Below are 15,000 nucleotides of genomic sequence, written 5' to 3'. Positions count from 1 at the left end.
AAAACTAAATTAAACTAGCAAACCTGCTTTAAAACGAATCAAAACTAAACTGAAATTGAAAACAAAAAGTTAAAACGATATAAAAATAAAAACTAATGAAAAAAGCAAAACTATTATAACCTTGGTGAGTAGTCGTACTGGACGGCGTCCGGGAACGTCACCGTACCGGCCTTCCAGACGGAGCGTTCCTCCGCCCTGTTCTGACTAGAACCTCGGGTAGGGGAGCAGAGCCTGGGTTCCACGCCCTATCAGAGTTAGAACCCGTCTAGAGCCCGCCTAACTGTCATCAGGCGGATGCAACTCGCACTAGACACGCCTTAGACCGCTAATATGCAACGTGATTGGCCCCAGACTACCTAGAGCCCGCCTACTCCAAAACTGTCATCCGGTGGATGCAACCTCGCCTTGACCGGATCTAGAATGCAAAGTGAACGGCCCCAGACTGTCCTGGTTCTGGGTGTTTCTCTGCTGACTGTGTATGTGTTTGTCTCCAGGGGCCGAGGTCGGCATCAGCACAGCCAGGATCCACGCCAGAGGCCCCGTGGGTCTGGAGGGGCTCCTGACCACCAAGTGGGTCCTCAGGGGCGACGGACACACCGTGGCGGACTTCTCCGAGCAGGGCAGTATGAAATACCTCCACGAGAACATCCCCGTTCCTCAGAGGAACCTCAGCTAAGACGACGCCAGTCCTGGACAGGATCCATCACATGGAACGGTTGATTTACCCCAAGGATTGTCAGCACTTCCACATGGAACTGCAGCCCCCGTGCTGTGGACCAACCGTCTACCCAGTAACCGCTCAACAAACTACATTTCCCTGCCACTGCCTCGTCTCAGCCAATCAGAATCCTCAGCTTCGCCTTTCCTTCGGTCATGAGGGCGGAGCTTGTAGGGAAGAGAGTTCCATATCGTATCAGATAAGAAAATGATTCTTATTGACTGGTTTCATCATGAGTGGGTGACACGATCAAATGATATCTGTTTGCACAGACACACGCCTGGGATGTGGAACGTTTTCTACTCGTTTATTCCCCCTTCTGAATTTTTATAATAAAATAATTTTGTAATCTTCATGGTTCGCTGGGCCTCATTTTGTTGTGACACTTCATTATCCCATCTGTCCCCTCGGTCACTCTTCACTATCCCATCTGTCCCCTCGGTCACTCTTCATTATCCCATCTGTCCCCTCGGTCACTCTTCATTATCCCATCTGTCCCCTCGGTCACTCTTCATTATCCCATCTGTCCCCTCGGTCACTCTTCACTATCCCATCTGTCCCCTCGGTCACTCTTCACTATCCCATCTGTCCCCTCGGTCACTCTTCACTATCCCATCTGTCCCCTCGGTCACTCTTCATTATCCCATCTGTCCCCTCGGTCACTCTTCACTATCCCACCTGTCCCCTCGGTCACTCTTCATTATCCCATCTGTCCCCTTGGTCACTCTTCACTATCCCATCTGTCCCCTCGGTCACTCTTCACTATCCCATCTGTCCCCTCGGTCACTCTTCACTATCCCATCTGTCCCCTCGGTCACTCTTCATTATCCCATCTGTCCCCTCGGTCACTCTTCACTATCCCATCTGTCCCCTCGGTCACTCTTCATTATCCCATCTGTCCCCTCGGTCACTCTTCATTATCCCATCTGTCCCCTCGGTCACTCTTCACTATCCCATCTGTCCCCTCGGTCACTCTTCCCTATCCCATCTGTCCCCTTGGTCGCGTTTAGGGTAACATGTTCTGAGTCTGTGATAAAACTGTATTATTGTCTGTCCTGTATTATGTGCCCTGGATTTGAATAAATATGCTGTACAGTTCCTTATTTGAGGTGCCTTGTCATTTGTCACAATTACGGCAGAAGAAATGGTTTTTGAAGCCTTTGTTTACAAATGTATTTAATGAGTAGGTGAATTCTTGATTATTATTACACACTATGATTGATCTTACTTAATCTACTGGTATTGAACATTGAAAACAACAATAATTCATCGCCAAACACTTCAAACATCTGGGATTTCTTTGTAATCTAAACAGTTCCAACATTGACAGGATGACAGTGACTTTGCCGTGCCACACATGAAATTCATGATTTTTCGTTAAAACACCACAAACATTTAAGCGGGCTCTTCAGAAATGTCACCTGTTGCCGCTTCAAAGCTGCATACTGCATTAGTAACACAATTAGATTGACTGTGTTACTCTACGACTGTCCGACTATAAGTATTAGGGAGGTGTGTGAACATGCGTCTGCTGTGCGTTCCTCCATGAAGCTATTGTGACTCCATTCTAAAGGGGTTTCCAAGCCTTTATATTCAGCCATTCACCCCCCGCGGTGCGTTCATCTAATTCCCTGATACCGGCCCCGTGTAGAGATACCATCCTGCTCATCTCTCTGTGTAAACAAGAGCAGTCCGAAGCTGCCAGAGAGACCTACAGCCTCGCGTTCACACAGCTTTCATGGGGGTTCGCTTTAACTCTCCGTGACGCGCCGCACCGAGCCGACGGTGGAGCTCAGGCCGCCCCAGTCGCTGTGTTTGTTGTACTCGCCGGGGCGCAGGAGGTACTGGCGCCCCCTGTAGTTGGGGTGTTCGTGGAGGATCCAGTAGCCCTCCATGACGTTGCAGGAGGACACGTCCCTCAGGTGGAAGCGGTCGTGCAGGTTGGGGCAGTCGTCGCTCAGCTCCAGCATCTTCCCTCCGAAGTCTGACCTCTCGAACATCTTCATCCTGAAGCTGCCATTGTACTGCGCATAGAGGAAGTGAACGGTCACCTTATGGAACTGAGACATTCACTCATGACACACAGTACAATCCAAATCATGTTCCTGTGTAATATGGCCTGAGGAAGTGTATTATAAGTGCTGTGTAAACCAGTATAAAATCTCTGTATTGCTTTATAAATGTTCTTAGCCGGTAGACAAACATACTCCAGGAGCTTGCTCGATCGCCTTGTTGAGAGGGGTCAGGGAAGAATTTTTACAGCTCACTTATCTGGCCCCCGGGTGATTACTGTTTTTTTGCTTCCCTCTGGAATATGTAGAGAGTGGGTCGTATGCCCACCTCCCTTGTTCTCTGTAAAGCGCATTGTGTTGCCTCTGGGTATGAAATGCGCTATACTAATAAAGCTTTGATTGATTGATTGATTGATTGATAAAGCAGAGGGGGGGGGGTCTTACAGCGGGGATCATGCGACAGGAACGGATGCAGTCGTTGAAGCCAGACCAGCGATGGTGGTCGGAGTACTTCCCCTTGGTCAGCATGTATTGGTACCCAGAGTAGTTGGGTTTCTCATAGGCCATCCAGCAGCCGCTGTCCACCTTGATGGAGTTACACCTGGAGAAGTGAGAGTGCATGTCCGCACAGTCGCCACTGCACTCATAGTGGCGTCCCTCGAAATTCCTGCTCTCGTAGAAGATTATCTGAGACAGAGAGTCACGTTAATGGGGATACTACTCCAGAATCAAGACATGCAACGTAAAACCATTAGACCTAGAGTATGATCAGCGCTCTGGAATGCATCGGACCTGAAAAGGCAGTGTTATGATCTTACACGCGGGACAATAACATATAATAATAATAATAATAATATATAATAATATTATGATCTTACCTTGCCCATTGTGACTGTGAATGTCGACGGGACACGCCTGTCCACTGCCCAGAGCTTTTTATGTGTCTGACAAAATAAAGAAAAAAAGGAGAGCATTGTTATTGAAATCAGGTGAGTGAGCCTGTCAGCACAAACGGTTCTGTTCCCCGCATGACTGTCTGAGCACATGCCAACCTCATGCTCCCTTTAGATGTAATGTTATTGTCATGCAGATGAAGCTGTACTCTTTTCTAGGCTTTGGGACAATAGAGTTGCAGAGTCTGTGTTTGTTCCAGAGGAAGGACACGCTGTCCACTAACCATGTAGTTATGAACCAGTTTGAAAACATGTCACTGAAATGGACCCCCCCCACACACACGCACACAACACACACACCCCCTGCCCCCCTCCCACGCATCTGAGTGGGTTGTTTGTGACAAAAACAGTCAGTGTAGTTTTTCCATCGGTGACGATGACAGTGCACAGGTACTCCTCACCTGCCGGACATCCATCTGGAAGGATCACAGTCACCTGGATAGTGGCCTCTCCCTGTTGAGGTCGGGGAGAAGGTACAGCATCCATAAGGGCTCAGAAGGAGCTTCTACCCTCACGCCATCCGGATCCTGATTGAGGACATCCTGATTGAGGCCTGTAGGCCTTCTTATTGCTCCCAACAGGACGCCCCCCCCCCCCCAATACACTCGCACCATATACATTCATTAGAATATACATGTGAATATATTATATCAACAGTAATATATTTGTTTTCCCATCATACTTACACTTTCTATTTAACTCCACAGTTAACCTGTGCATATCTTGCTAGACAGCTCATTCCATTCTATGGTATTTGTTTTTATATATTGTACTTTTTACTGCAGCCTACTCACTTTTTACTTTACTTATGAAGCACACTTAGGAGCCAGCGATAACATGTCACTGCACATTAGCCCCCTAGAGTATGTGACAATTAATGAACTTGAACACTAGAAAATCAAATCATAGACCTGGAAATACAGTAGTCTAGTCAACATTTTGTGCATTCCCGGTTTTGCATGACAGGGGACGCCATAGACATTATTATTATTATTATTATTATTATTATTCCTCTGCAGTTATGCATGACAGGGGACGCCATATACATTATTATTATTATTATTATTATTATTATTATTATTATTATTATTATTCCTCTGCAGTTATGCATGACAGGGGACGCCATAGACATTATTATTATTATTATTATTATTATTATTATTATTATTATTCCTCTGCAGTTCTATTAGATCCGGTGGTGCGTGTGGGCGGTGTTCCCCCGTAAACCCTCCGGGTGGCTCCTCCTCACAGGGAAGATGGCAGGAGGCTCTTACACCATAGTAGAATATTTCGGAGGTGATGACGGTTACCGCTGCGGCTACTGTAAAAATGAAAAGGGCAATTTCTCTCATGGTGAGTGGAGTTAATTGAAGTAATCTATTGGTTTTGGTAATTTTATAATGCCTTGAAAAGATACTGCTTAGTCAGTCCACTGCTAGCATGCTAACGATAGTTTAGCCAGGAAACTTAGGGCACTTAGTTTTGGGGACACTGGACAATGACCTGTCACGTGATATAATATAATAATATTTTTTTAGCCAACTAAAACAACATAATCCGAAAGTATATTCAGAAAATGTGGATTATATAACTCTAAGGGACAAATATATAAAGTTAAACTAGTTGGTTAAGGGTTTCTTGTCAGATCCAATGCAAGCAGCGATACCGTGATACACCTCGGGGCCGCGCAGGTAGTTAAAACGAGCGTCCCCATTCAGTAGCATCTAGTCAACGTCAGCTAGCTCGGCTACTCAGCTAGCACAACTGTGACAGCCTCGCCCAAAAACCTTATCTAATACATCCTGTGTGTGAGAAGCTAACTAGCTGATTCGTTGTATGAATATGTCCTTGTCTTTCTTTTAATTTTATTTAATAATAATGTAAACTTGTTGGTGGTTTAGCCAGCATGCTAACGTATAGGAAGCATGCTAACTTGATTAGCATTAGCTAGTTGGCCTAAAGACAGCTGTTCCTTTCACTTGCAGTGTCACACCTCCTTCCCATAGGACAGGGTCGGGGAACATAGAACCTTTTTTGGGGGGGAACATAGGACCCGGGGAACATAGAACCCTTTTTTTGGGGGGGGACATAGGACCCGGGGAACATAGAACCCTTTTTTGGGGGGAACATAGGACCCGGGGAACATAGAACCCTTTTTTGGGGGGAACATAGGACCCGGGGAACATAGAACCCTTTTTCGGGGGGAACATAGGACCTTTTTTGGGGGGAACATAGGACCCGGGGAACATAGAACCCTTTTTTGGGGGGAACATAGGACCCGGGGAACATAGAACCCTTTTTTGGGGGGAACATAGGACCCGGGGAATATAGAACCCTTTTTTGGGGGGAACATAGGACCCGGGGAACATAGAACCCTATTTTGGGGGGAACATAGGACCCGGGGAATATAGAACCCTTTTTTGGGGGGAACATAGGACCCGGGGAACATAGAACCCTATTTTGGGGGGAACATAGGACCCGGGGAACATAGGACCCTTTTTTGGGGGGAACATAGAACCCGGGGAACATAGGACCCGGGGAACATAGGGATGACCCCTTTTTAACCGGAATATCAATGCAAAATCTGACTGGACCCTCAAAATATGTTAGTCTCATAATGAAGTCAATATTTAGATTTGTTTTCATTAATGCCATCTCGCTAGTTAGCTAACTTGAATGTCAACATGACCATGTATTTGAGTAATATATAAAGTATTTAAAGTCGCACTGAAATGAAAAAAGCATTCTGTCCCATTTTGGTTCACATAATTGGTCATAGTGTTCACCTATTCAACGATGTATGCCATAAAAATTACAAAATTCTACTTTTGTTGTAATCTTATATCAAAGTATGTAATTTCTTACTTCCCGGAAAACGGTAGGTCACGTGCAATGACGACAACAGGTACCTTAGATTTTAGGCCAAAAATCTCACGACATCCACCCGTCAATCAACGCTATCCTCCTATCAAATCTGTCTAAAGTTCTTAAAACCCGTCCACTTGTCAATGTTCCAATCAAATTCCTCTAAACATATGTCCCGCCCTCATAGCTTGTTTGCGTCGGAAATACGTCAAACTACGGAAGTTAGATGATCTCAAACGTCCGTTTAGGTACGACTTTAATAGTCATATATTTCTTTAGTTAATCATTTGCATATTTTTTGGGACTCAGAGATTGCTAGCTACCCATGTTAGACCTGTACTTCTCTTCTGGTCAAATAAATGATGCCTAACTATCCACACTCGGGCACTGCTAGCCTTTGGTGAGCGATTCATGATATTGTGTTGCTTCCTATCAAAATGGGCGGAATGTGATACCTCCAAATTGACCCTTCAACATTTTGGCTAGGCCATAGTTAATATGACTGATTGACGCTAATATACTGTATGTCCAATGTGGACAGTACAGCCTCACATGAGATGCAGCCAAACACAAGCAGATAGTAAAGAGATTAAGAGATCATAGTGCTAGTTTTGTCAACGTTTTGATCTGAACCATTGTATATGATCATAAGTAACCTTAAAACAGGGCTAAACATGCATTTTCCCTTTACTACTCCTTTAAGATTAAGTGTGTGTGTGAGAGAGAGAGAGAGAGAGAGAGAGAGAGAGGGAGGGAGAAGAGAGAGAGAGAGTGAGAGAGAGAGAGAGAGAGGGAGGGAGAGAGAGAGAGAGAGAGAGAGAGAGAGAGAGAGAGGGAGGGGTAATAGCTCTGTGTGTGTGTGAGAGAGAGAGAGAGGGAGAGAGAGAGAGAGGGAGGGGGAGAAAGGTCAAGACGAGCTCAGATCTCTGTTCTGGGAAACTTGCCTCGACATCCCAGAGGTCTGAGAGTTTCCAGAAGTGCCCTGGAGGACTGTGGGAAACGTCAGCTCCCGGGGGACCCCGGCTCTGAGTTGAGACACGAGTCTCAGTGTCCCAGCAGACACGGCGTGACCCAGGGACGCGCTTCGGCTTTGTTCCTTGTCCACAAAGAACAGGGCGGGTGGGGGGGACACTGAACGTTTATGTTGTATGACTTTCATCCTCATTCTAACGTCCCTTGAGTAGGGAATCCATTTTGTAATCCGTGCCAAGATCTCTTCCCGTTGCTTTACCGTTGCAGGGACTAGGATCACAGTGGCTAACCTGTCCATTTCCTCTCTGTCGTTCTGTAGGGATGTGGTCACACAACATGACGGTCCAGGACTACCAGGATCTGATTGACCGTGGATGGAGACGGTAAGTCTGAGCTCAACCCAACCTCTTCTCCTCAAACCCGCACCTTTCTGCCAGAAAGACTTCTCTACTGAACATGGAAGCAAACCTCACATAAACATTAGTCACTTATCAGACGCGTTTATCCAAAGCAACTTAGGCTACTACATTCAACGTAGGTCAAGTGTACTACAACTCACCAGAGCTCATAAGTGCATCTCGTTCTAAACAAGCATTTAAGAGTCTGACCTAAGTACAAGAACAGCTAAGTACAAAATACAATACGTGCTAAGAGGAAGGTCTTGTTTTCAAGGGTCAGTCAGGGTAGTGCATTTTGAAGAGGTGAGTTTTGAGCCTGTGGTGAAAGATGGGCAGCGACTCTGCTGTCCTGACGTCAGTGGGGAGTTCATCTCGCCTCTGTGGGGTCAGGACAGAGAGAGCAGTGACCAGGTCAGTGACTGGTCAGTGACCATGTGTTCATGGGTCTGTGTGTTTGACTTTCCTCAGAAGCGGGAAGTATGTTTACAAGCCCATCATGAACAAGACCTGCTGCCCACAGTACACCATCAGGTAAGAGCTCTCTGGTCTGGTCTGGTCTGGTCTGGCCTGGTCTGGTCTGGTCTGGGTCTGGTCTGGTCTGGTCCGGTCCGGTCTGCACCCAGAACCAGCTGGCTGGATGAGTAAAGGACCGGCCTTACCCAGGTCTTGCTTCTGGGTTGAACACCAGCACGCCATGAAAGGAGATAATAAATAATTCACTTTAGCCTCCTTGTTCTTCTCTCCGGGCCAACTCACTAATACTGGGGTCTGTGTTCTCTCTGGGAAGGTGTCACGCCTTGAACTTCCAGCCGTCCAAAACCCAAAAAAAGGTCCTGAAGAAGATGAGCAAGTTCCTGTCGAAAGGGGAGATGCCTGCAGCGGATGATCGTGACGGTGAGACGGTTTCCCTCATCCCAACTCGTCCATCAACTAACCATACTACAGCCTGATAGCACAATACGGATCTTAACACCGAAGCGTTTGTATAGCGACGTTGTTTTCTTCTTGAACAGGAGAGCCTATGGACTCGTTCTGTGAGGGCGGTGGTGTGCGTGAGCCCGCCAACGCCCGCCACTCGGAGCTGGAGGGCGCCATCGCCACGGTCGTTAAGCCCGAGGAGGGGGAGGGGGAGGGGGAGGCGGAGACCTCGCCGGCAGGCTCAGAACCTTCTAGAAAGGCCCCCGCTTCCGTCCCCGACGGCACCCCACCAACACCGGCGGGGCCAGCGGCCCCCAAACCCGGTGAGTCCAAAAAGAGCGCCCCCACAGGAAGTGAGGTCAGAAGGAAACCAGGAAACTGTGCTTGTTTTTATCCATCCACTCTTTCACGTTTATTTTTTTGTCTGTTGAATTCTATACATCTGCATAGAACGCCCCGACATCCCTGTTATTTTCAAATATGGGGAATAAGGTACCCCAACTGGCCAGCAGGGGGCGGCAGTCGCCTACGAACGGAGTTAGTGCGCTTCCTGGAGTCTTAAGAGCGATGCTGTAGTTTCATGAATGGGGCTCAATGGGACTCATCTGTCAAGCTCTGTTCTTGCAACTCTGCAGCAGGATATCCTGAGACAGACACCCGGCAGTAACACACGCTAATGGATGAATAACACCGCTAGCGGACGGATAATAAACATCTATTAGACAACGAAGCGCAGTTAGCGACTGCTTATTTCACCCTGCGAAGCTCATACGTTTCACCGCACTGGGAAGAGATCGGGTGGTCAGTGGCATCAGCTTGGGAGAGCAGTGACCGGGTCAGGGTCATTTATCATCATGCTTCTAGGTATACAGTGAACCAGTAAACTCACTGCTGGAGTCAGCTTGTCACCGTGCCTCCACTCCATCACTCACTCACTCTCTCACTCTCTCACACACTCACTCTCTCACTCTCTCACTCTCTCTCTCACTCACTCTCTCACTCTCTCACTCACTCACTCACTCACTCACACTCACTCACTCTCTCTCTCTCTCACTCACTCACTCACTCACTCACTCACTCACTCACTCACTCACTCTCTCACTCACTCACTCACTCACTCACTCACTCACTCACTCACTCACTCACTCACTCACACACACTCACTCACTCACTCACTCTCTCACTCTCTCACTCACTCACTCACTCACTCACTCACTCACTCACTCACTCACTCACTCAGTGTCTGACTCACTCACTCTCACACTCTCACACTCACTCACTCACTCACTCACTCACTCACTCACTCACTCACTCACTCACTCACTCACACACACTCACTCACACACACTCACACACTCACTCACACACTCACTCACTCACTCACACACACTCACTCACTCACTCACACACACACACTCACTCACTCACTCACTCACTCTCTCACTCACTCACTCACTCACTCACTCACTCACTCACTCACTCACTCACTCACTCACTCACTCACTCTCTCTCACTCTCTCACTCACTCACTCACTCACACACTCACTCACTCACTCACTCACTCACTCACTCACTCACTCACTCACTCACACACTCACACACTCACTCACTCACTCACTCACTCACTCACTCACTCACTCACTCACTCAGTGTCTGACTCACTCACTCTCACACTCACACTCTCACACTCTCACACTCACTCACTCACTCACTCACACACACTCACTCACACACACTCACACACTCACACACTCACTCACTCACTCACACACTCACTCACTCACTCACACACACTCACTCACTCACTCACTCTCTCACTCACTCACTCACTCACTCACTCTCTCACTCGCTCGCTCACTCGCTCGCTCACTCACTCTCTCTCTCTCTCACTCACTCACTCACTCACTCACTCACTCACTCACTCACTCACTCACTCACTCACTCACTCACACACTCACTCACTCACTCACTCACTCACTCACTCACTCACTCACTCACTCAGTTGTGATGAGTAGGAGTGTGTTTCCACGGTCTTGCTCACCCAGCTCTCTGGGAATAAGCCCTTACAGGAAGTCAGAGAGGAGCCAGAGGAAGCAGGGAGGATTGAGTGAACCCCCCCACCCCCCCCGGGAGGGGGAGGAAGAGCCAGAGCCCCCCCCCCCGGAGGAGGAGGAAGAGCCAGAGCCCCCCCCTCCACTCCCCCGGCCCCCCCCCCACTCCCCCGGCCCACCTCTCAGAAACACAAACCACCTGGAGACTACAGCTCACTTTACGACCAGAGGACTTTACAGCTTTGGGAAGCTTCCAGAAGAGAACACTGTTTCCCTGCTCTGAGATACAGATGAGATATAGATGAGATATAGATGAGATATAGATGAGATATAACTGAGATATAGATGAGATATAGCTGAGATATAGATGAGATATACAGCTGAGATATAGATGAGATATAGCTGAGATATAGATGAGATATAGATGAGATATACAGCTGAGATATAGATGAGATATAGATGAGATATACAGCTGAGATATAGATGAGATATAGCTGAGATATAGCTAGGCACACATCTGAGATATAGCTGAGATATACAGCTGAGATATAGCTGAGATATAGCTGAGATATATAGCTGAGATATAGATGAGATATAGATGAGATATACAGCTGAGATATAGATGAGATATAGATGAGATATAGCTGAGATATAGATGAGATACATATGAGATATAGCTGAGATATACAGCTGAGATATAGCTGAGATATAGCTGAGATATAGCTGAGATATAGATGAGATATAGATGAGATATAGCTGAGATATAGCTGAGATATAGCTGAGATATACAGCTGAGATATAGCTGAGATATAGATGAGATATAGCTGAGATATAGATGAGATATAGCCGAGATATAGCTGAGATATACAGCTGAGATATAGCTGAGATATAGATGAGATACATATGAGATATAGCTGAGATATACAGCTGAGATATAGCTGAGATATAGCTGAGATATAGCTGAGATATAGCTGAGATATAGATGAGATAAACAGCTGAGATATAGCTGAGATACAGATGAGATATAGCTGAGATATAGATGAGATATAGCTGAGATATAGATGAGATATAGATGAGATATAGCTGAGATACAGCTGAGATATAGCTGAGATATAGATGAGATATAGATGAGATATAGCTAGGCACACAGCTGAGATATAGATGAGATATAGCTGAGATATACAGCTGATATATACAGCTGAGATATACAGCTGAGATATAGCTGAGATATAGCTGAGATATAGCTGAGATATAGATGAGATATAGCTGAGATATAGATGAGATATAGATGAGATATAGCTGAGATACAGCTGAGATATAGCTGAGATATAGATGAGATATAGATGAGATATAGCTAGGCACACAGCTGAGATATAGATGAGATACAGCTGAGATATAGCAGAGATATACAGCTGAGATATAGCTGAGATATAGCTGAGATATAGATGAGATATAGCTGAGATATAGATGAGATATAGCTGAGATATAGATGAGATATAGCTGAGATATAGATGAGATATAGCTGAGATATAGCTGAGATATAGCTGAGATATAGCTGAGATATAGCTGAGATATAGCTGAGTTATAGCTGAGATATACAGCTGAGATATAGCTGAGTTATAGCTGAGATATACAGATGAGATATAGCTGAGATATAGCTGAGATATAGCTGAGATATAGATGAGATATAGATGAGATATAGATGTGATATAGATGAGATATAGATGAGATATAGATGAGATATAGATGAGATATAGCTGAGATATAGATGTGATACAGCTGAGATATAGATGAGATATAGCTGAGATATAGATGAGATATAGCTGAGATATAGATGAGATATAGCTGAGATATAGATAAGATATAGATGTGATACAGCTGAGATATAGATGAGATATAGATGAGATATAGATGAGATATAGATGAGATATAGATGAGATATAGCTGAGATATAGCTGAGATATAGCTGAGATACAGCTGAGATATAGATGAGATATAGATGAGATATAGCTGAGATATAGATGAGATATAGCTGAGATATAGCTAGGCACACAGCTGAGATATACAGCTGAGGAGGTGGTATCTGTGGTAATATACATAAACACAAATAAACAACAAATAAACAACAAATAAACAACACAAACACAGCTCTGATACACACAACAACCAGGTCCTGACCCTCCGACCCTCTGGACTAGGCTGGCCCTGTGTGTCTGACCCTCTGACCCTCTGACCCCCTGGACTAGGCTGGCCCTGTGTGTCTGACCTCTGACCTCTGGACTAGGCTGGCCCTGTGTGTCTGACCCTCTGACCCCCTGGACTAGGCTGGCCTTGTGTGTCTGACCCCCTGACCCTCTGACCCTCTGACCCCCTGGACTAGGCTGGCCCTGTGTGTCTGACCCTCTGACCCCCTGGACTAGGCTGGCCCTGTGGTTCTGACCCTCTGACCCTCTGACCCCCTGACCCCCTGGACTAGGCTGGCCCTGTGGTTCTGACCCTCTAACCCTCTGACCCCCTGACCCCCTGGACTAGGCTGGCCCTGTGGTTCTGACCCTCTGACCCCCTGGACTAGGCTGGCCCTGTGGTTCTGACCCTCTGACCCCCTGGACTAGGCTGGCCCTGTGGTTCTGACCCTCTGACCCCCTGGACTAGGCTGGCCCTGTGGTTCTGACCCTCTGACCCTCTGACCCTCTGACCCCCTGGACTAGGCTGGCATTTGCTTCAACTACATGTGTGTTCTCTATGTGGGTGTTTGGAGTGTGAATTAGTATTCCTGAGTGAGTGTGTGTGTGTGTGAGTGTGTGTGTGTGTGTGTGTGTGTGTGCGCGTGTGTGTGTGCGTGTGTGTGTGCGTGTGTGTGCGGAGGAGGAGGTGGTGGTAGAGAGGGGACGGTACCCGTAGTTAAGCTCTATCTGTCCCTGCTGCGCCCCCTGCTGTCCTGGAGCTGCGTCTGACCTGGTAAAGACCAGCTGACGCCACAGCTACCGTCCCCCCCCCACTAATGACCCCCCCGTGGGGACAATCACCATGTCTGCGTGTGCGTGTGTGTGTGTGTGTGTACTGTAAGTGTAGCTTGGGGGGGTAGGGAGAGTGCCCTGGTCTTTATGAAGTGTGTGTGTGTGTGTGTGTGTGTGTGTGTGTGTGTGTGTGTGTGTGTGTGTGTGTGTGTGTGTGCTGTGTGTGTGTGTGTGTGTGTGTGTGTACTGTAGGTGTAGCAGGGAGAGTGCCCTGGTCTTTATGAAGTGTGTGTGTGTGTGTGTGTGTGTGTGTGTGTGTGTGTGTGGGGGTCTTTATGAAGTGTTAACTGCTGTAGTGGGATCATCCGTCTTCCACAGGAACAGATACGTCAGGGTTTATCTGCACCACGGCTGCAAGCGCTATCCTCCAGAGTGTGTGTGTGTGTGTGTGTGCGCGTGTGTGTGTGTGTGTGTGTGTGTGTGGACAGGGCCGTAGTGGGTGGGGCTGATGTGTTGGTGGAGTGGTCACGCTGAACCCAGACCAGGCGCTGACCCTGTGACCTCCCTCACGACCCGGCCGGCCCGGCGGGGCGGCCATGTTTATGTTGGCGTGGAGGAAGCCCATGTGACCGATCTACCCCCCTCTGCTCTGCTGGTCTCTGCAGCGCTCTCTTTCTCTCTCTCCCTTCCTCTCTCTCTCTCTCTGTTCCTCTCCCTCTCTCTCCGTTCCTCTCTCTCTCCCTTCCTCTCTCTCTCCGTTCCTCTCTCTCTCCCTTCTCCCCCTCCGAGCGGCTCTTTGAGGGCCTAACAGGAAGCAGATATGAGTGTGGAGAGGAGGAAGGAGGAAGGAGGTAATACTCCTCAGTCCCATCATAACAGACCTATTACAGGCTGTTCCCTTAGGTCAGCGCTTGTTTTAGGCGGCGGTGTCGACGACGAGGCACCCGGTGGGGGTTTCCCGTCCCCGTGCCCGCTGTGACGTCAGGGGGGGGGAGTGGCGGGGGTTGGCAGCGTGACAAGCAGGAAATGGCTCATGTTTCCTTATTACTCCAAACAGGATGTGGGCGTGTAAACTGTTGACATGGGATGGGACGCCTGGAGCGCTGGCGCTGCTGGCGGGGGGCCAGGACGAGGGGGGGGGGGGGGGGGGGGGGGG

The 15,000-nt window shown here is 47.6% G+C and overlaps 3 protein-coding genes across 5 annotated transcripts in view; 2 read left to right on the top strand and 1 right to left on the bottom strand.

Moving 5' to 3' along the window:
* LOC311327756 (delta-1-pyrroline-5-carboxylate synthase-like) overlaps positions 1–1,776 on the top strand; it is a 9,116-nt gene extending 7,340 nt beyond the window's left edge. For all 3 annotated transcript variants that reach the window (XM_084460851.1, XM_084460849.1, XM_084460850.1), the window contains exon 18: positions 495–1,776. In XM_084460851.1, the coding sequence (XP_084316977.1) occupies positions 495–676 (182 nt within the window). In that variant the 3' untranslated portion in view covers positions 677–1,776. The remainder of the gene's footprint in view (positions 1–494) is intronic.
* Positions 1,777–2,008: 232 nt separating this feature from the next.
* On the bottom strand, positions 2,009–3,718 carry LOC311327734 (gamma-crystallin S-1-like). The gene is made up of 3 exons (XM_084460824.1): positions 3,609–3,718; positions 3,175–3,417; positions 2,009–2,742 (listed from the first exon to the last, which is right to left on the bottom strand). The coding sequence occupies exons 1-3, from the start codon at positions 3,702–3,704 to the stop codon at positions 2,470–2,472; spliced, it is 612 nt and encodes a 203-aa protein (XP_084316950.1). The 5' UTR covers positions 3,705–3,718; the 3' UTR covers positions 2,009–2,469.
* A 1,203-nt stretch (positions 3,719–4,921) lies between these two features.
* Positions 4,922–15,000, top strand: part of ate1 (arginyltransferase 1) — a gene marked incomplete at its 3' end in the record, with an annotated part of 18,159 nt that continues 8,080 nt past the window's right edge. The window contains exons 1-5 of the mRNA XM_084460924.1: positions 4,922–5,036; positions 7,840–7,903; positions 8,387–8,449; positions 8,706–8,812; positions 8,932–9,159. Of these exons, the coding sequence (XP_084317050.1) occupies positions 4,940–5,036; positions 7,840–7,903; positions 8,387–8,449; positions 8,706–8,812; positions 8,932–9,159 (559 nt within the window). The 5' untranslated portion in view covers positions 4,922–4,939. The remainder of the gene's footprint in view (positions 5,037–7,839; positions 7,904–8,386; positions 8,450–8,705; positions 8,813–8,931; positions 9,160–15,000) is intronic.

This window comes from Borostomias antarcticus, assembly GCF_949987555.1.
Source record: "Borostomias antarcticus genome assembly, chromosome: 34".
NCBI classification, from domain to species: Eukaryota; Metazoa; Chordata; class Actinopteri; order Stomiiformes; family Stomiidae; genus Borostomias; species Borostomias antarcticus.
This window is presented reverse-complemented; position numbering and strand designations above follow the sequence as displayed.